This window comes from Schistocerca gregaria, chromosome 4 (genome assembly GCF_023897955.1).
Source record: "Schistocerca gregaria isolate iqSchGreg1 chromosome 4, iqSchGreg1.2, whole genome shotgun sequence".
Taxonomy (NCBI): Eukaryota; Metazoa; Arthropoda; class Insecta; order Orthoptera; family Acrididae; genus Schistocerca; species Schistocerca gregaria.
This window is the reverse complement of record NC_064923.1, coordinates 227,938,077-227,958,897: the sequence shown is the minus strand read 5'-3', so window position 1 is coordinate 227,958,897 and position 20,821 is coordinate 227,938,077. Positions and strand designations below refer to the sequence as shown.

Sequence of the window (20,821 nt, the reverse complement as noted above, 5' to 3'; positions counted from 1 at the left end):
TAAATTGTTCAATAGATTTATGCAGGTATTGTAATATAGAAAGCCGGTAAAGGGAAAACTGAAGCTAAGGCACAGTCTGGGTCTACATTCGTAATGATTCATAATGGGGAGTATTCTTCTTCTACCGTTGAGGCTGATCTCACAGACGTACTTAGTGTTTATGAATTACCAGCTTTCGAAAGCGTAATGAGAACTCGGGAATGCTTCGTAAAACCCATGTTTATTTTCATTTACGATTGTAGTTCCGACAAAAATCCGCGATAGGAGATCGTTGTAGTTACAGCTGTACAAAATGTTCAAGATTCTGACTTGATTACTATTTACATTGCCTCAAATATTCTAAGAAGACTGCATTTAACACAGTGGAGCGACAAATGGCGCCTCATAGTCGCAAACGTGCTGTACTGCTGTTGTATTAAAACATGGCAGTTTCGGTTCACATCTTGATTTCAGTAATCGATATACTGACTTGGAACTAGAAGAATGGCACTTCGAGAGGACAGGAAATTGATCAATGACGATTTTCCTGGTGTTGTCGAAAACATTGTGCCTTCAGATACCAGATTGGGTATCGTGCAGGATACGACATTGAAAGATGGTGCTGTTTGGTATGCATATCCAGTGCGAATCACAGTATTTTTTGTTTTACAATTCGTAAAATGCGAAATTGTCAATGTTACGTAGCGCTACGGTCTAGCCTGTTGTGATTATTACGTGAGTGGTTTTTGCAGTACCTGTGTTGATTACGTAGACTTCAGATAGGAAAGCATGACACCGAGGGTATATTTGTTGCGCTGTTACTACGGCTATCTTTGGATCTCCGAGCACCGTAACCTTTGAAGTAAGTACCGTACGATGGCTCCATTGTCGAGGCGTGTTTTTTGAAACGATCATGTGGTATCTGTCGCCTATATTTTTCACTGACAGAGAAAAATGGCGTTTGCAGGGTATTTATTTACAGCTGCGCAACCACGCACTTACCACGCTGCGTCTGGGCCTTCTCCTTAATGCTTATGAGGTCGTATCTCCTGAGCTATGCCTTGTAAAATAACATAGTTTTATGGGAACCTTCAGCATCATATGTGGATACTGTCTGCAAAATATCCTGTGAAAGCAGTTAATAGCAAAAAGTATAACTGTAAACGTCATACACATTGAGTCTGTTTTTCACCTTCACTACTGGCCATTAAAAATGCTACATCAAGAAGAAATGCGGATAATAAACGAGTATTCATTGGACAAATATATTTTACTACAACTGACATGTGATTACATTTTCACACAATTAAGGTGCATAGATCCTGAGAAATCAGGACCCAGAACAAGCACCTCTGGCCGTAATAACGGCCTTGATACGCTTGTGTATTGAGTCAAAGAGAGATGGATGGCGTGTACAGGTACAGTTGCCCATGCAGCTTCAACACGATACCACAGTTCATCAAGAGTAGTGACTGGCGTATTTTGACGAGCCATTTGCTCGGCCACCATTGACCAGACGTTTTCAGTTGGAGAGAGATTTGGAGAATGTGCTGACCAGGGTAGCAGTCGAACATTTTCTGTTTCCAGAAAGGCCCGTACAGGACATGCAACATGCAGTCGCGCATTATCCAGCTGAAATGTATGGTTTCGCAGGGATCGAATGAAGGGTAGAGTCACGAGTCGTAACACATCTAAAATGTAGCGTCCACTGTTCAAAGTGCCGTCAATGCGAACAAGAGATGATCGAGACGTGTAACCAGTGGCACCCCATACGATCACGCCGCGAGATACTCCAGTACGTCTATGACGAATACTCGCTTCCAATGTGCGTTCACCGCGATGTCACCAAACACAGATGCGACCATCATGATGCTGTAAACAGAACATGGATTCATCCGAGAAAAATGACCTATTGCCATTCGTGCACCTAGGTTCGTCGTTGAGTACACCATCGCAGGCGCTCCTGTCTGTGATGCAGCGTCAAGGGTAACCGAAGCCCTGGTCTCCGAGCTGATAGTCCATGCTGCTGCAAACGTCGTCGAACTGTTCGTGCAGATGGTTGTTGTCTTACAAACGCCCCCTTCTGTTGAGTCAGGGATCGAGACGTGGCTGCACGATCCCTTACAGCCATGTCGATAAGATGCCTGTCATCTCGACTGCTAGTGATACGAGGCCGATGGGATCCAGCACGGCGTTTCGTATTACCCTCCTGGATCCACCGATTTCATATTCTGCTAACTGTCATTGTATCTCGTGCAACGCGAGAAGCCATGTCGCGATACGATAAACCGCAATTGGGATAGGCTGCAATCCGACCTTTATGAAAGTCGGAAACATGATGGAACGAATTCCTCCTCCTTACACGAGGCATCACGTTACATCTGGCAACGCCGGTCAATTGCTGTTTGTGTATGAGAAATCGGTTGGAAACTTTCCCCATATAAGCACGTTGTAGGTGTCGCCACCGGCGCCAACCTTGTGTGAATGCTCTGAAAAGTTAATCATTTGCACATCACAGCATCTTCTTCCTGTCCGTTAAATTTCGCGTCTGTAGCAGGGCATCTTCATGGTGTAGCAAATTTAATACCCTGCAGTGTATCTCACTGTTTATGAGGCTGTATCTCCTGAACTATGTGTCGTACAACGATATAATATGGTAAGTTCATATAGCAGCAAATGTAGACAGTGTCTGCAAAATTTATTGCGAAAACAGCAACAAAGAGGTAACAAATTTAAACGTCACGGAAGATGCGGCATTTTTTCAAGGATCTGGTTGTTTGTGACATCCTATACCATCAACTACGTGTTTTAGAATGATATAATTTTGCATTTGCATACAGTGTTATATGTGCATACTGTTTGTAAACGTATTGTGCATACAGTTAGTAGTTACGAATTAATAAACTATATCGCTATCCCCAAGCGGTACTTTTACTGCACGAACAGCGGAAAAGCAGTAAGCGACGAACATTTTTCCTTTCATTATTTTGTAGGGGTTATCAGCGAGAGAAAATTCGTAATGGTTTCAAATTATGGAAGTCGCTAAGTGGTCTCATTCTCAGATACTGGATGAATGTAGTCTGGAAATTCGCATGTCATGGTGTGCACTTCTTTTTAACCCTCCCCCCCCCTCCTCCATTCCCTTTAATAGGTATGTGGTTCTTACCCTCATAGTGATTGTCACCTGACATTAAGATAGACGTGTGCCAGGTTTGGTTGAATTCGTTCCATATTTCCGAATATTCCGGAATCTTCCAGAACGTTCCAGACTATTCCCACACATTCCAGATGATTGAGAATTGTTCCATAACGTTCTTGAATGTTCTGGAATGTTCTCGAATATTCTCGACTGTTCTGGAATATTCTAGGAGTTTGTAGAGGGCGAAACGTACGAGCCCTTATATCTTCAAAAGCATTCCCTTCAGCTAAAAACGGGAACCTTCCTCATGGAGGGGGGATAGAGGGTTACTGCATCATACAACTCCCTTGATCCCACCAGGAATCCTTTAAGAGTTTCAGCGGCACGCGCGTTGTACACTTTCTTTTATAGTATATACTGATTATACGAAGCCACTAGCTAACACAAGCAACCATATAAGGACCAACAAGACGTTTTGCCCGTTAAAAATTCGTTTCCAAATAATTGCAAGTATATGTATCAGCGAAGGTCTTTGTTCGATAAACGATGACGATGCTATATGGTTTGAGCGAAGATGATGTGGACGTAGCGAATGTTCCCAACATTATCCAAATCGAGGATTCAGTGACTGCTATGTCAGTCATAACTAATATAAAGGAATGGGCTCAAAGTCCTTGGACATAAGATGATAAAATTTTGTATCGTTACTATATAACTACTACAAAATATGATAAAATTTTGTATCGTTCACCTGATTTACTATGTTTCGCAACTATTATAAAACATTTGATTTACTCTCGATTTTATGAAGAAAACATTACCTGTAAAAATATGTAAATAATTTTGTAGGTGCTATTTTAATTTAATAATTTCCAAATTTAAAACTGCAGATTATCTTACGTTACAGCAGGGGAGAGATGTGGGTCATCAAATTATATGACCGCCTGTGACAAGGAGGGTGGGCACCAAAAACCATGAAATTTGTCCGACGTAATTTATGGATAGCTCATCGTAATAAAAATATCGTCTTTTGAGAAAGACTGGTTATCAGAATCCAGATATATTGATCTCGTGCTCTGTAGCACGTCATCTTCGTGGTGTGGCAATTTTAAAGGCCAGTAGTGTAATTGTGGCTTTGTCGCCCTAACGGCATTCTTGGCGAACATCAACTCACGACGTCCATTCTCAACGGTAACTAACGCTCACGACCGTTACAGCGTTTATTTAAAGTAAATCTGACATGCATGCTCATTGTAGCGCTACTAAAGCTACTTTTATGCGAATGTCGCGAAAGAAGATAGACATCTTTCCGATGTATAAACACACCTACCAACTTTTGTTTGTGTCGCACAGCTGCTTGTTAGTGTTACGACTTTTTTTACCGTCAGTGTAGCTAAAAGAGATGAAGCGGAAACACAAGTAGTTAACAACGAAAATAATGTCATTCCGAAAAAAATGACAAATGATATGTACAAAACCTATCAAATATAAAAACATACATGAAGTTCCTTTTGTCCAGCTTTGATTTAAATTTAGACAGTGCCGGTTTGGGGGCCAAGCGATCCGAGACTCTGGATGGGGTGCCAAACTAAAAAGTGCGGAGGACGAAGCATCACTGTAAGATTTGTACACAGGACGTTCGGCAACTTCATTAGCTGTCGCTTGTGGTGCCAAGCTGGGATGGGCGCCAAGAGCGCCGAAGAGCGTGACTTGTTTACAATGCTTTTCACAATTAGTGGTGGAAACTCACACGGATGAAAGTGTGTGAGGAAAAACAGGGAGGGTGGTGAGTGGGAAGCGAGGGCGCCAAATAATAAATCGCTTATCTACAACAATGTTCTCGCACCGGCCCTACGTTTAACCATTCCTACTGTAACACAGTCAATAAAAACGGATTCTAAATATGTTAGTGTACTGAGGAGTACGTACGTCAACACAATTTTCGTTATACTTCAACAAGACTGTAAGAAAATCGGGATCGAAATGCAATACATGCACGAAGGCTCCATTGCGGCAGAACTATTGTTAGCAGTTCTGGAAAATGTTTAGAGATTGTTGGATTACGAAAACGAAAGAAGGTATACATCTCAATGGTTCTTATACACTGCATGAACAAATAAAAAGCACCCCGAGTAGGAGGTGGAAACTAAATGAAATTTCTCGGGTTGAGAGGGTATGTGATGTTATATCAGTGATGCAAATATAGAGTAAATTAACAAATAGATTTTTTGAGTATGAACATAATTATAAGTATGATGTTGCATCTCCTCTGGCATGGAGAGAAGCTCTGATACAGTTGAGAAACCTGTAAAAGAAAGCCGTTGTAGCCTCTCAAGAGTCAAACTCGTCCATACCTGCTGTTGAGTGCTCTTTAATAACCTGGATACTTGAATACTGGCACCAGGTCGGAGATAGCGTCCGAGGTGGTCACATTGACAGTTGGCAATACTCTCTTAGGATTGAAAGGTTGTCTACAGCGCGCATACACAAGCTCTGGAATCTAAGATATTGTTGTCGCGCTTCGCAGCGCACTGATTAATTAGTGGCAGTTTGGAAGCCAGTGTAGGAGCCTGACTGCTGTGGTGTGCACGTGTGTTGGGCGAAGGGTCGTCGCCTAGCCGCTGTACTGCCGTGTCCGCCAGCAGCGACACAGGAATTGGTGTTGAGTTGGTCGCCTGTTTTAAAGAGGGTGACAGTTGTGGAGTTCTTGATGTCAACTGGTACTTTACAGTTTTCCCACATTGGAAGAAACAGGGAGAAGAGTCTAGTTTCTAGAGACAAGCCACCGCTTTGAATGATCTCGAGGAGGATGCTGTCAGATCCAGATGTCTTTCTTGGTTTCATGCTATCTAGATCCTTGCTGAATTTATCAAATGTCCATGAGACTGACATGCTAGGTTGTGTTGGATGTTGTTGGACATGTCTTCAGCAGCAGTAGGACTACGGTTTAAGAGTGAACTGAAATACACTTTCCATCTCCTAACTGCCAGAAATGTCTTGGTCTAGGTTGCTTTTATGGTTCCGGACGATGAACGGACAGGCACTTGCATTTCTTTTATTTCATCATCAAAACACCACAAGTTCCTGGCATCTGACACACTTTGGAGTTTCTTGTCGAATTTATGATAACGTTTTCACTCGATATTTCCTTCACTTCGCTTTCAACTACAGTAATTTGTTTTCGGATCCTAAATTGTGTAGTTTATTGTTCCAAAATACAAGTAGCACAAAACTCTGTTTCACTGAGGACCATTATATTTTTTTGTTTCGTAAACATCTAGCGAGTTGTTGCCACAAAGTAGCTTAAGAGTACTCCATGTATGCCACTGTTGCCTGAGTTCTATCTTTTCCTTTACCAGATCTGGAAAATGGAAATATCAGTAAGTTTTGTCGTGGTAGCAGATCCTTCGAAAACTTTAAGCATGTTTCACTAGCAGGCAGTGCTCAAACTTGGCGGTACTGTGCTCACAGCAATTCCAATTAATGCCTGAATGTTTCTAAATCTCAGAGTACTTAATCAGCACGACCATTTCTCATGCTGATCACGTGTTAACATAGCCTTCAAGTTAATATCGTTATTTAGCAGTCAGTACTCTTGATGTGGTGCATAATGCAAGGATATTAATGCCCCATAAAGACGGTTAGCTTGTACTAAAGGGTGCAGTGGTGGTCCGCCGGGATTTGACTTTGGGATCTACAATGATCGGTAGACTTAAACCTCATTAAGATGCAATTAAGAGATCGTCCGCTGATGCTGAGGTCACTGGACCCCAAATTTTTGTTTTGGCAGTATGCCAATAGAAGTCGGCCTTTTGAAAGAAATTATACCAATATTTGACTTAAACGACTTAGGAAAACCACAGGAAACCTAAATTCGAATAGAAGTCCGGGATTCGCACCCTGCTCAGCTCAAAACCGAGTTCTGTTCCTTAACTACTGCCTCTTCATCCTAACACACAGTACATCAATAAAGCCCGAATTAGAATTATTCACAAGTGTGACATTTGGAATTAAACAAATTCCAGTTGAAATATATCGGGAACGAACCTCTTACAAACTTCATTTCAAGTTATCGTATCTCAAAGGAAGCGCTGCATCTCTTAAAATCTGATTTGTGTCAGTAAATATCTATTAGGAAGGAAATCTTGTTACGGATGTTTCTAGGAAGGTCCCGTCTCCTTCGAGCATATTAGGTATTCTCGTTTCGCGAATGGAATTATCTTTTTATTTCTTCCATTTTTTCCTACCCAGCTGTGAATTTCAGGAAATTTTCCTTACTATCAAGCAAAAATGTATTAATTCCAACTTGTCATAGTAGGGATTCTTATTTGTCACAGGAAGCACTGGTGACTCCTGTATATGAAGGGCTTACTTCAATAGTGGTTCAAGTCCGTTACATCCACTTTTCTGTCTATAATGCTTCTGAAATTAATGAGCCAAACAAACGAAAAGAAAGGTTCGTCTCTAGTAAGAAGCCATATGCTTGAATATTTATGGTATCTCAACTGCAGACTTTTCAGCACTCATTTAACTTTAGGACTCGGTATCTCAATGTGAAATGGACTTGTAACACTATTGAAATAAGCCCTAATATGGAAACGGAAGAACGAACGAACCCGAAAAATTACAGATTGTCATAGTAGGGATTCTTATTTGTCACAGGAAGCACTGGTGACTCTTGTATATGAAGGGCTTACTTCAATAGTGGTTCAAGTCAGTTACATCCACTTTTCTGTCTATAATGCTTCTGAAATTAATGAGCCAAACAAACGAAAAGAAAGGTTCGTCTGTAGTAAGAAGCCATATGCTTGAATATTTATGGTATCTCAACTGCAGATTTTTCAGCACTCATTTAACTTTAGGACTCGGTATCTCAATGTGAAATGGACTTGTAATACTATTGAAATAAGCCCTAATATAGAAACGGAAGAACGAACGAACCCGAAAAATTACAGACCAAGATCCGTCATATCGGTTTGCTGCAGAATACTTGAACATATTCTCAGTTCGAATACCATAAATTGTGTTGAGACCGGGAAGCTTATGTCCACGAATCAGCATTGTGTTAGAAAGCATTGCTCGTGCGAAGCTTAGCTTTTCCTTTTCTCACATGATATACTGCTAACTATGGATGAAGAGCAACAGACAGGTTCCACATTTCTAGATTTCCGGAAAGCATTTGACACGGTTCCCCATCGCCCATTGTTAACGAAAGTGCGTGCATAAGGTATAGGTTCACAGATATGCACAGTGGCTTGAAGACTTCTTAAATAATAGAGGCCATTATGTTGTCCTAGACGGAGAGTGTTCATCGAATACAAGTGTATCGTCAGGACTGCTCCCGGGAAGTGTAATAGGACAGCTATTACTTTATGTATACATAAATGATCTAGCGGACAGGGTGGGCGTCAAACTGCCATTGCTTGCTGTTGATGCAGTGATGCACGGGCAGGTCGAAGTTCAGTGACTGTAGAAGGATACTAGATCACTTACACAAAATTTCTGTGAAATGTTTTTTATTCCAGTCTTTGATCATAATACAAACTCCTTAGAAGACGACCGGTTTCAGTCCGTAATTACCATCCTCAGATCTATAATATACAAATATATCATAATATACTATCATACAACCAGGGAGATGTACAGAAAATACCGTAAAACGTACCTTTTTTACACCATGTCCTAAAGTGATAAGGCCATAATGCCATCGTCAAAACATATAATCAGCCCAGCACCATCATATAGACCTAAAATAAGGTGTAGAATAAGCCACATCGTCCACACAGTCATTATTGCAACTGGCTACTGAAGTACAGTAGCTACCAGAAATCTGTTTGCCTACATTATCCCTAGATGTCGCTACTGTCGGCTTAGATGTAGTCATCATTTACGCAAAAAACATACTCTGATAAAAACACATTATGTAAACTACATGTAGCAAACTTTTAAAATTGATAACTATCATAGAAACAGTTACCCATATAAAATTGTTAAAAGGAAATATATGAATAGAATAGGACCAATCCTTTTTATGGTGAATTTACGGTCAACAATTAATATACGTATTACATTGCCTGTAGCAACCATGTTACAGTTGGTGGAACAAAATTTCTGGTTTACGTAATGCAAGCCTACCAGCTCTAAAGTAGATAAATGTAAATTAATGCCGTTAAGGAACAAACCCGTAATTTTCGGATACAAAATTAGTAGTGTCCTGCTTGACATAGACACGTCGTCTGGGGGTAACGCTGCAGAGGGATGTGAAATGGGACGGACATGTGAGGATTGTGGTTGGGAAGGCGAATGGTCAGCTTCGATGTATTGGAGGAGGGGTAGGAAGAGGAGGAGGAGGAGGAGGAAGAAGAAGAAGAAATTAGTGTTTAACCTCCCGCCAACAACGACGTCATTAGAGACGGAGCACAGTTTTGGTTTAGGGAAGGATGGGGAAGGGAATTGGCGGTGCCTTTTGTAAGAGGAACCAGCCCCGCATTTGCCTAAAGTGTATTAGGGAAATCACGGAAAACCGAAATCATGATGGTCAGATGCAGGCTCGAACCGTCGTCCTCCCGAATGCGAGTCTCGTGTGCAAAACTCTGCACCACCTCGCCCGGTGAGAGTTTTGGGAAAGTGTGGTTCATTTACAAGGGAAACCGCATATACAACACTAGTGAGACGCATTGCTGATTTTAAAATCATTACTAAGTCAGATTAAAGGAAGACATTGAAGAAATTCAGAGGCGGGCTGCTAGATTTGTTATCGATAGGTTTCAAAAACATGCAAGCGTTACGGAGATGCTTCGACAACTCCAATGGGAATTCCTGGAGGGAAATTAAAGTTCTACTGAGGTACACCAGTGAGAAAATTTAGAGAACCGACATTTGAATCTGTCTGTAGAACCATTCTACTATCACCAGCATACATTTCGCTTAATTATGACAAGATACTACAAAACTGGGGCTCTTACAGAAGCATAGTCACACGTTTTTTCATTGCTCTGTCTGCGAGTGTAACAGGAAAAGAAACGGTTAGTAGCAGTACAGAGTACGCTCCGCCACGGACCGTTCGGTAGCTTGCGGAGTATCTGTGTAGATGTAGATGTAGATCCACAGTGATAATGTGCTGTACACTGAAGCACCAAAGATACTGGTGTAGGCATGTATACTGAAACACAAAGATATGAAAACAGGTAGAATATGGCGCTGCGGTCGGCAACACCTATGAATGACAAAAAAATGTCTGGCGCAGTTGTTAGATCAGTTACTGCTTCTACAATGGCAGGTTATCAAGATTTAAGTGAGCTTCAAGTGGTGTTAAATCGCCGCACGAGGATGGGACACAGCATCTCCGAGGTAGCGATGAAGCGGGGATTTTCCCGCACGAGCATTTCACGAGTGTACAGTGAATATCAGGAACCCAGTAAAACATCAAAACTCCGACATCGCTGCAGCCGGAAAAAGGTCCTGCAAAAACGGGGCCACCGACGACTGAAGAGAATCTTTCAACGTGACAGAAATGCAACCCTTCCGGAAACTGCTGCAGATTTCAACGCTGGGCTATCAACAAGTGTTAGCGTGCGAACCATTCAACAAAACATCATCGACATGGGCATTCGGAGTAGAAGGCCCACTCTTGTACCCTCGATGAGTGCACGGTACAAGGCTTTACGCCTCGCCTGGGCCCGTCAACACCAACATTGGACTGCTTATGACTGGAAACTTGTTGCCTGATAAAACGAATTTCGTTTCAAATTGTATCGAGCTGATAGGTTTGTAGGGGTATGGAGGCAATCTCGTGAATCCATGGAGCCTGCACGTCAACAAGAGTCTGTTCAAGCTGCTGAAGGCTCTGTAATGATGTAGGGCGTGTGACGTTGTAGTGATATGGGACTCTGATACGACTCTAAGAGATGACACGTACGTAAGCATCTTGTCTGATCAACTGTTTCCATTCATGTCCATCGTGCGTTCGGAAGCACTTGGGCAATTCCAGCAGGACAATGAGACACCTCATACGTGCAGAATTGCTACAGGGTGTCGCCAGGAACACTCTTCTGAGTTTAAATATTTCCAACGGCCAACAAATTCCCCAGAGATAAACATTATTTAGCATATCTGGATTGCCTTGCAGCGTACTGTTCAAAAGAGATCTCCACTCCCTCGCACTCTTACGGATCTGTGGATACCACAGCAGGACTCATGGTGTCAGTTCCCTCCAGCACTACTTTAGACTTAGCTGAGCCCGTGCCACGTCGTGTTGTAACACGTATGTGTGCTCGCGGGGGCGCTACACGATATTATGCAGGTGTACAAGTTTCTTTGGCTCTTCAGTGTAGTTTGGTACGTTTCTTCGAAGTTTCAATCACGTATGATTTATCCGATTAAATCTGACAGCCTCAGTCTCAATATAAATACCATAATCAATCTATATACGTTGTGTTGTTAATGTGTCAATGATCTGACACTTTAGCTCATTGTTGAATACTGCTAGTGAAATGTCTGGTTGGTTAAAAAGTAAGAAAAACGTTTTGGAACGCCCTGTCTTTTGCCGGGTGACACGGTTTATAGGCCACTGGCCCATCGCTCAATCACCTGATTTCATGCACTGGGATGCATTCCCTGAAAACAGCAAGTTAATTGTGAATTTAGTTCGAGGATTAGAACGTTGAAATATTGAGGAGAGAGATAAAAAAGACGAGAACAGCAGCCACAAGGAAGAATAGTGATAAATATGATATGTTGTAATTTAAAATTAGAGAAGTTGAGTTTCTAATTTTAGCTTTTCATTTTTCTGTTGCAGAACTCTTTCTAACGTGCGACACTTGCGAACCATCGAGGAAGGAGTTTTCGAAGGTCTCCTAAATCTGCGAACAATGTGAGTAACAGCGTATCAAATCTTGGATGCTCTTATAATACTTTCATTTTAAGATAGCGAAAACAGCATCATGAGTGTTATTATTTTTTTCTGCCTGCCTGTTAGTGGAACGACACTTTTTTTTAGGCAATCATAATTATAGATAACACGTAACATATTTGCCAAACCGATTGATATTCAGTACACATGTGCAGGCTTTTTGTATAACGACGGAGAGTTCCGTGAGGACTGAGAAAAAGTTCAGCTAGCAAGATTCTAACGGATTTCACTTTATAATTAAATGACTATGACAACTAAAGACGAAATATATTTCATGACAGTTTAACTGAGTCTTCTACGGCGTGATGTTCGGAGAACAAAAATTAATAAAAATATGGTTTTTATAGCTGTTTCCTATTGTATTGTATGTTTTCGACCTAGAAACGATGGATAGGCTCCCCCCTCCCGCCCCCCCCCCCCCCCCCGCCACAGTGTTCAGTAGTTCACAACCCCACAACAGGCCACAGCAGTCTACTCACCCCACCGCCGCCCCACACCGAATCCAGGATTGTTGTGCGGTTCGGCACCAGTGAGTAATTATGGCGTACGTGTACGTGAAAACGGTGTTTGCGCAGCAATCGCCGACACAGTGAAACTGAGGCACAATAAGGGGAACCAGCTCGCATTCGACGAGGTAGATGGAAAACCATCCACAGGCTGGTTGGCACATCGGAACTCGAACTACGCTGTCCGGCGGATTCGTGCCGGGGACCGGCAAGCCTTCCCGCTCGGGAAGCAGCGCGTTAGAACGCGCGGCTAGCCGGGCGGACGTCTTCATAGTTTGTAATAGCTGAGTTATCAATTGAAAATTCTGCTAAGATAGAACGAGCAATTCAGATCAATCAAATTTCTCTCTCTGTTACTAATTTCTGTGTTCATACTACCCTTCATAGAAGATAACAAGAGTTAAAGGAACCGCAAACGCGCCAACCAGTGTATTACTTCAATGAAAGCGTCACATTTTATGAAGCAGTAAGTTTCATCAATTTATCACCTCTTGGTCCTTGGGTTCTATTCGTCTTCTGCTTCAAAAAATAAATAGAGTTCTTCGTCTATGGAATATGACTTTCTGCAAATATTCGCAATATTTTTGAGTATCGCATGGAACTAAAGCATTTCTTCTTCATTCAAACTAAGATTTTTGGATGTCTTTGTAGAGTTAAATTTGGTTGACTTTGGATTCGTAATTTTCGTTTATAAGAATTACTTTCAAAATATCTGGAGAAAGCTACAAAACTGTCCATTTCTTATTTTGAGGGTTTCAATGGAAACTGACGCGAGATATCTATTGCGCTTAGGTCGAAAGTCATTATAATGTTGTTGTTATTGTTGTGGTCTTCAGCCCTGAGACTGGTTTGATGCAGCTCTCCATGCTACCCTCTCCTGTGCAACCTTCTTCATCCCCCAGTACTTACTGCAACCTACATCCTTCTGAATCCGCTTAGTGTATTCATCTCTTGGTCTCCCTCTACGATTATTACCCTCCACACTGCCCTCAAATGCTAAATTTGTGATCCCTTGATTGATCAGAACATGTCCTACCAGCCGGTCCCTTCTTTTTTTCCAGTTGTGCCACAAACTCCTCCCCAATTCTGTTCAGTACTTCATCATCTACCCATATAATCTTCAGCATTCTTCTGTAGCACCACATTTCGAAAGCTTCTATTCTCTTCTTGTCCAAAATATTTATCGTCCATGTTTCACTTCCACACATGGCTACACTCCATACAAATACTTCCAGAAATGACTTCCTGACACTTAAATCTATACTCGATGTTAAGAAATTCCTCTTCTTCAGAAACGCTTTCCTTGCCGTTGGCAGTCTACATTTTATATCCTTTCAACTTCGACCATCATCAGTTATTTTGCTTCCCTAATAGCAAAACTCCTTTACTACTTTAAGTGTCTCATTTCCGAATGTAATTCCCTCAGCATCACCCGAATTAATTCGACTACATACTATTATCCTCGTTTTGCTTTTGTTGGTGTTCATCTTATACCCTCCTTTCAAGACACAGTCCATTCCGTTCAGCTGCTCTTCCAGGTCCTTTGCTGTCTCTGATAGAGTTACAATGTCATCGTCGAACCTCAACATTTTTATTTCTTCTCCATGGATTTTAATACCCACTCCGAATTTTTCTTTTGTTCCCTTTACTCCTTGCTCAATATACAGATTGAATTACATGGAGGATAGGCTACAGCCCTGTCTCACTCCATTCCCAACCACTGCTTCCCTTTCATGTCCGTCGATTCTTATAACTGCCTTCTGGTTTCTGTACTAATTGTAAATAGCCTTTCGCTCCTGTATTTTACCCCAGAAACCTTCAGAATTTGAAAGAGAGTATTCCAGTCAACATTGTCAAAAGTTTTCTCTAAGTCTACAAATGCTAGAAACGTAGGTTTGCCTTTCCTTAATCTTTCTTCTAAGATAAGTCGTAAGGTCAGTATTGTCTCACGTGTTCCAATATTTCTACGGAATCCAAACTGATCTTCCCCGAGGTCGGCCAGTTTTTCCATTCGTCTGTAAAGAATTCGTGTTAGTATTTCGCAGTATATTTACTAAAGAAGGTTTTGCCCATTCTGGAGAGCAGATTCAGTATTCGTATATTAGGTTTAAAAACACGAGATGGACTATGGAAGTAAATGAATATTATCCTAAAATTACTCACAAACTGTGAAATTTGTGTCACACGTAGTGGATACGTCGTATTTCTGTTAACGTGTTAGTATTAAGTGCACCAATCACACTGGAGACGTGCGTGATGTTTAGATGAAGGAAAAAGGGACGCTAACTAATTGCACTGTTATTACTCTCATTAGTCGTCTGGATGATTGTCAGGGAACATTAATTTAACCGTATTTGCTTAACTCTTAAATTAGTACCTTTTCCTGAGGACATAATGTGGCTTCATTACCCGACCTGCAAATGAGTACAGAACACGCAACAGCAATCTTTCTCTTGAAAACGTCAAAGCAGTGCAGTGCAGAGCGTCAGATTAAACGAAACAACTGACCTATACATGTATTTTCTAGAAATGTTGAAGGGAGACAGTGTTCTTGACATTATCAAAAAGCTGAGTCAATGAAGTAACGAGTACAGGAGTTAAACCAGCTCCCTCCTAATCAATAGAGGTGAGTCGTCTACACAACTAACTCGTCTGGACTGAACGTCAAAATGGGAAAGTAGTGCACGTACGATAGATTATATATACAATTGTAAATTTGTAATTGGTACCGAAATGGAAGTTGTAAAATGCTCAAGGCGCTAATCACCTGTTAGTGGCTGCTACTCTGAATTGCACCGACTAAAACCCGTCGACGTGCAGTTGCATCCCCACAGATTCGGTCGTGTAATGAAAGGCTTCTGCCCAATGGAAAAGTTAGATAACTATCGCTGCTAACAAATTGGTCCAAGATGTGGTCCATAAAAATATTAATACACTACTGGCCATTAAAATTGCTACACCAAGAAGAAATGCTGATGATAAAAGGGTATTCATTGGACAAGTATAGTTATTACACTAGAACTGACATGTGATTACATTTTCAGGCAATGTGGGTGCACAGATCCTGAGAAATCAGTACCCAGAACAACCACCTCTGGCCGTAATAACGGCCTTCATACGCCTGGGCATTGAGTCAAACAGAGCTTGGATGGCATTCACAGGTACAGCTGACCATGCAGCTTCAAAACGATACCACAGTTCATCAAGTGTAGTGACTGGCGTAGACGATCCAGTTGGTGAGAGATCTGGAGAATGTGCTGGCCAGGGCAGCAGTCGAACATGTTCTGTATCCAGAAAGGCCTATACAGCACCTGCAACATGCGTTATCCTGCTGAAATGTAGGGTTTCGCAGCGATCGAATGAAGGGTAGAGCAACGTGTCGTAACACATCTGAAATGTAACGTCCACTGCTCAAAGTGCCGTCAATGCAAACAAGAGGTGACCGAGACGTGTAACCAATGGCACCCCATTCGATCATGCCAGGTGATACGCCAGTATGGCGATGACGAATACTCGCTTCTAATGTGCGTTCACCGCGATGTCGCCAAACACGGATGCGACCATCATGATGCTGTAAACAGAACCTGGATTCATCCGAAAAAATGAGGTTTTGCCATTTGTGTACCCAGGTTCGACGTTTAGTACACCATCGCAGGCGCTCCTGTCTGTGATGCAGCGCGAAGGGTAACCGCAGGCATGGTCTCCGAGCTGATAGTCCATTCTGCTGCAAACGTCGTCGAACTGTTCGTGCAGATGATTGTTGTCTTGGAAACTTCCCCATCGAGACGTTGCTGCACGATCCGTTACAGCCATGCGATTAAGATGCCTGCCATCTCGACTACAAGTGATAGGAGGCCATTGGGATCCAGCACGGCGTTCCGTATTACCCACCTGAACCCACCGAATCCATATTCTGCTAACAGTCAATGGATCTTGACCTACGGGAGCAGAAATGTCGCGATAAGATAAACCGCAATCGCGGTAGGCTACAATCCTACATTTATCAATGTCGGAAACTTGATGGTAAGCATTTCTCGTCCTTAGACCAGGCATCACAGCAACGTTTCACCAGGCAATTCAGGTCATCTGCTGTTTGTGTATGAGAAGTCGCTTCGAAACTTTCCTTGGCCAGTAGTGTAGTGATATTGGGGTGTGGGATTCATCTACCTGCTATAACTAAAGAGTGCTCCAAATTGACTTAAATTTATTACAATCGCAAGTGCGTGCAAGAACAAACGTGATTTGATTATAGCACCGTATTAATTCCAAACAGTCATATGAACAGGAAAATTAAAACATAAAATCTTTAAACGGACTCAGAAGCTACAATAGTACAACAGAGCACGCAAGGTTTGGGTAAAGAAAGGGATGAATTTAATAATTCGTAATTCAAAGAAAAAGAACATATACGCTTTTCCGCTGAGGCCAAAACGATTGCTTCGATCTAGTCGAAGGATATGACATACAGAATCCCAAATTGCCTGAATCATTAATGATCCAGAAGTTTTTTTTGTGAAAATCTGAAATGAGATCGCATTAAGTTATACAAACGCACCTACGTTGTCTTACCCACTCTCATCTCCCCTTCGTCTTGGCCGCTATATCTTACCATGTTCTCTCTCCGCTGGAACGTGGACTGCATGCGATGTCTTGCCACGCACGTATCGTGTCAGATGCTGGGTGCGAACCCCTTGTGCAGATTGCAGTCTCGAAATGTGTGTCTGTCAACGATGGAATACCTTCTGGCCTCGATTCCAATTTCCAGGTATAAGGTCCCACTGTCCTCTCAGTTCCAAGTTCTTCGCGGTACTCCTGCAAAAACCTAACAGACCACAAGCTTAGTGGGCATTTTACAACCTCCATTTCGGTACAAATTACGAGACTACTTTGCATATAAAATCTATCGTTTGTGCACGATCTTCCAATTCAGACGGTTTTGGAGTGTCGATGACTCGCCTCCAGTAATCAAGAGGGAGCAGACTTAACTAGTCGTTACTTAAATGACACAGCGTTTTCATAGGTACACGGTCTACTTCCAATATTTCTCGAAATTTCGTGTATAGGTCATTTGTTTCGTTTAATATGACGGTCTTCACGGGATTGCACTGACGTGTTCAAGAGAAAGACTGCTATTGTGTGTTCTGTACTCATTTGGAAGGTACGAGGTGACGTACTGCTGGACGTAAAGCTGTGAGTACGGGTCACGAGTCTTGCTTGGGTAGTTCAGCCGGTTGAGCACTTGCCCGCCAAAAGCAAAGGTCCCGAGTTCGAGTCTCTGTCCGACAGCCGGCCAGAGTGGCCGAGCGGTTCTAGGCGCTTCAGTCTGGAACCACTGGGCCGCTACGGTCGCAGGTTCGAACCCTGCCTCGGGCATGGATGTGTGTGATGTCCTTAGGCTAGTTAGGTTTAAGTAGTTCTACGTTCTAGGGGACTGATGACCTCAGATGTTAAGTCCCATAGTGCTCAGAGCCATTTGAACCATCTGTGCGAAACACAGTTTTAATGTGCCAAGAATTTTCATATAAGCACATACTCCGCTACGGAATGAAAACTTCACTCTGGAACTTCTTGCTGCTCGCTTCTGTTCCGGCCAGACTCTGCTGTTGGGAGCCCTGGCTCTCTAGTGTGATCATGCCCGCCTTGGCTGCCTTCCGGGTTTCTTACCGGTGCTGTTGACGCAATTTTCTTATCTTGCTGGGTCAGCAGCCTTACAGCGCAGTTGACTTCCGCATGTCTTCGCTTCACATAAGTTTCATACTCTGGATTTGACACAACTATCGGACAAGTGGTTCTCACGATGTTGTCACTGCACCTCCTGGAAGAAGAAGGCATCATTTAAAAGTTAGAAAGTTTTTTAACGGTTGCCGCTACTGTGATTATATTGAATACTCTTCTCAGAATTCTGTCAGACAGAATAATTTTCCAGATTTCAGTTCCTCAGTACTTCAGGAGCAATTATAACAACCTCTCTTTTCTCCCAAATTTTTATTGACAGGTTGAACCTTAACTGAGAATTAAAGGAACTCGAAATAAAATTGATATCAAAGATGAGTATTGCTGTAGGCTGGTCATTATAATAAAGTCCTGCATCCTTAATCACATTTGTTAATTACTTATTTCTGTTACTTTCTTTGTTTGTATGGTGGCCTAAGTTGCCAGCACAAGTGCGCCTCCCGACATGTGGTGTTGTGGTATGTTGTGATTAAGTGACTGTGATAAAAGCTAGAGAACTACATTCGACAACAGCTTTAAATTCCATTCACATATTCCGTGCTCAAAGCATAGTTTCTTACCAATTATACACATCCATAGTGTGAAATGTTTTTGGGTATTTAGAACTAGTATCTACTCTGAGTCTTCAATCATAGTAACTCGAATACTAACAATTTCCTTATAGTCCAATAGTTCCATGAAAGTTTTTCCATGATATCTTAACGCATGTGGTGAAACAGATGGTTCAAATGGCCCTGAGCACTATGGGACTTAACTTCTGAAGTCATCAGTCCCCTAGAACGTAGAACTACTTAAACCTAACCAACCTGCGACTGTAGCGGTTGCACGGTTTCAGACTGTATCGCCTAGAACCGCTCGGCCACTCTGGCCGGCCTGTTGTGTTACACTGCCCGTGCTTATGGCCAGAGTTTTCCATATATGTTTCCTCGCTGATTCAGTGGATAACTTCTTCAATTCATTTCGCATTTTGACACAAAAAATAAAACTGCGATATTCGTTACATTCTTGTATATATTTACAGAGATCACGTTTTGTTGCAATGAATTTTTCCTTTCCTCTTCTGACATTGCACAGTTTACATCAACTACATCACTTCTAGATCATTTATCACAAACATATAGTTAGGATTTTACTCCACTGTTAAAAATACATCACTTTGTTCTTCCGCCTAAAGCCTGAAATAAGTTCTGCAGAAATTTTTACGAAGTCTCAGACGGTGTTCAGGAAAGATAGATTAGGCAGAATTGGTGGTGGAGTGTTTGTGTCTGTCAGTAGTGGTTTATCTTGTAGTGAAGTCGAAGTAGATACTCCGTGCGAATTGGTGTGGGTGGAGGTTATACTTAACAGCCGAATTAAGTTAATAATTGGCTCCTTCTACCGACCCCCAGACTCCGATGATACAGTTGCGGAACAGTTCAGAGAAAGTTTGAGTCTCGTAACAAATAAATACCCCACTCATACGGTTATAGTTGGTGGGGACTTCAACCTACCCTCGGTATGTTGGCAAAAATACTTGTTCAAAACCGGTGGTAGGCAGAAAATATCTTCCGAGATTGTCCTAAATGCTTTCTCCGAAAATTATTTCGAGCAGTTAGTCCACGAACCCACGCGAATTGTAAATGGTTGCGAAAACACACTTGACCTCTTGGCCACAAACAATCCAGAGCTGATAGAGAGCATCATGACTGATACAGGGATTAGTGATCACAAGGTCATTGTAGCTAGGCTCAATACCATTTCTTCCAAATCCATCAGAAACAAACGCAAAATAATTTTATTTAAAAAAGCGGATAAAGTGCCCTAGAAGCCTTCCTAAAAGACAATTTCCATTCCTTCCGAACTGACTATGCGAATGTAGACGAGATGTGGCTCAAATTCAAAGATATAGTAGCAACAGCAATTGAGATATTCATACCTCATAAATTGGTAAGAGATGGAACGGATCCCCCGTGGTACACAAAAAAGGTCCGAACGCTGTTGCAGAGGCAACGGAAAAAGCATGCGAAGTTCAGAAGAACGCGAAATCCTGAAGATGGTCTAAAATTTACAGACGCGAGAAATTTGGCACGTACTTCGATGCGAGATGCCTTTAATAGGTTCCACAACGAAACATTGTCTCGAAATTTTGTAGAAAATCCGAAGAAATTCTGGTCGTATGTAAAGTACACAAGCGGCAAGACGCAGTCAATACCTTCGCTGCGCAGTGCCGATGGTACTGTTATCGACGACTGTGCCGCTAAAGCGGAGTTATTGAACGCAGTTTTCCGAAATTCCTTCACCAGGGAAGACGAATGGAATATTCCAGAATTTGAAACACGAACATCTGCTAGCATGAGTTTCTTAGAAGTAGATACCTTAGGGGTTGCGAAGCAACTCAAATCGCTTGATACGGGCAAGTCTTCAGGTCCAGATTGTATACCGATTAGGTTCCTTTCAGATTACGCTGATACTATAGCTCCCTACTTAGCACTCATATACAACCGCTCGCTCACCGATAGATCTGTACCTACAGATTGGAAAATTGCGCAGGTCGCACCAGTGTTCAAGAAGGGT

The 20,821-nt window shown here is 42.1% G+C and overlaps 1 protein-coding gene across 1 annotated transcript in view; it reads left to right on the top strand.

Annotated features, from left to right (window-relative positions):
- The window catches only part of LOC126267153 (follicle-stimulating hormone receptor-like), a 1,045,286-nt gene that overhangs the window by 719,258 nt on the left and 305,207 nt on the right, over positions 1-20,821 (top strand). The window contains exon 4 of the mRNA XM_049972091.1: positions 11,916-11,990. Coding sequence (XP_049828048.1) covers positions 11,916-11,990 — 75 coding nt within the window. The remainder of the gene's footprint in view (positions 1-11,915; positions 11,991-20,821) is intronic.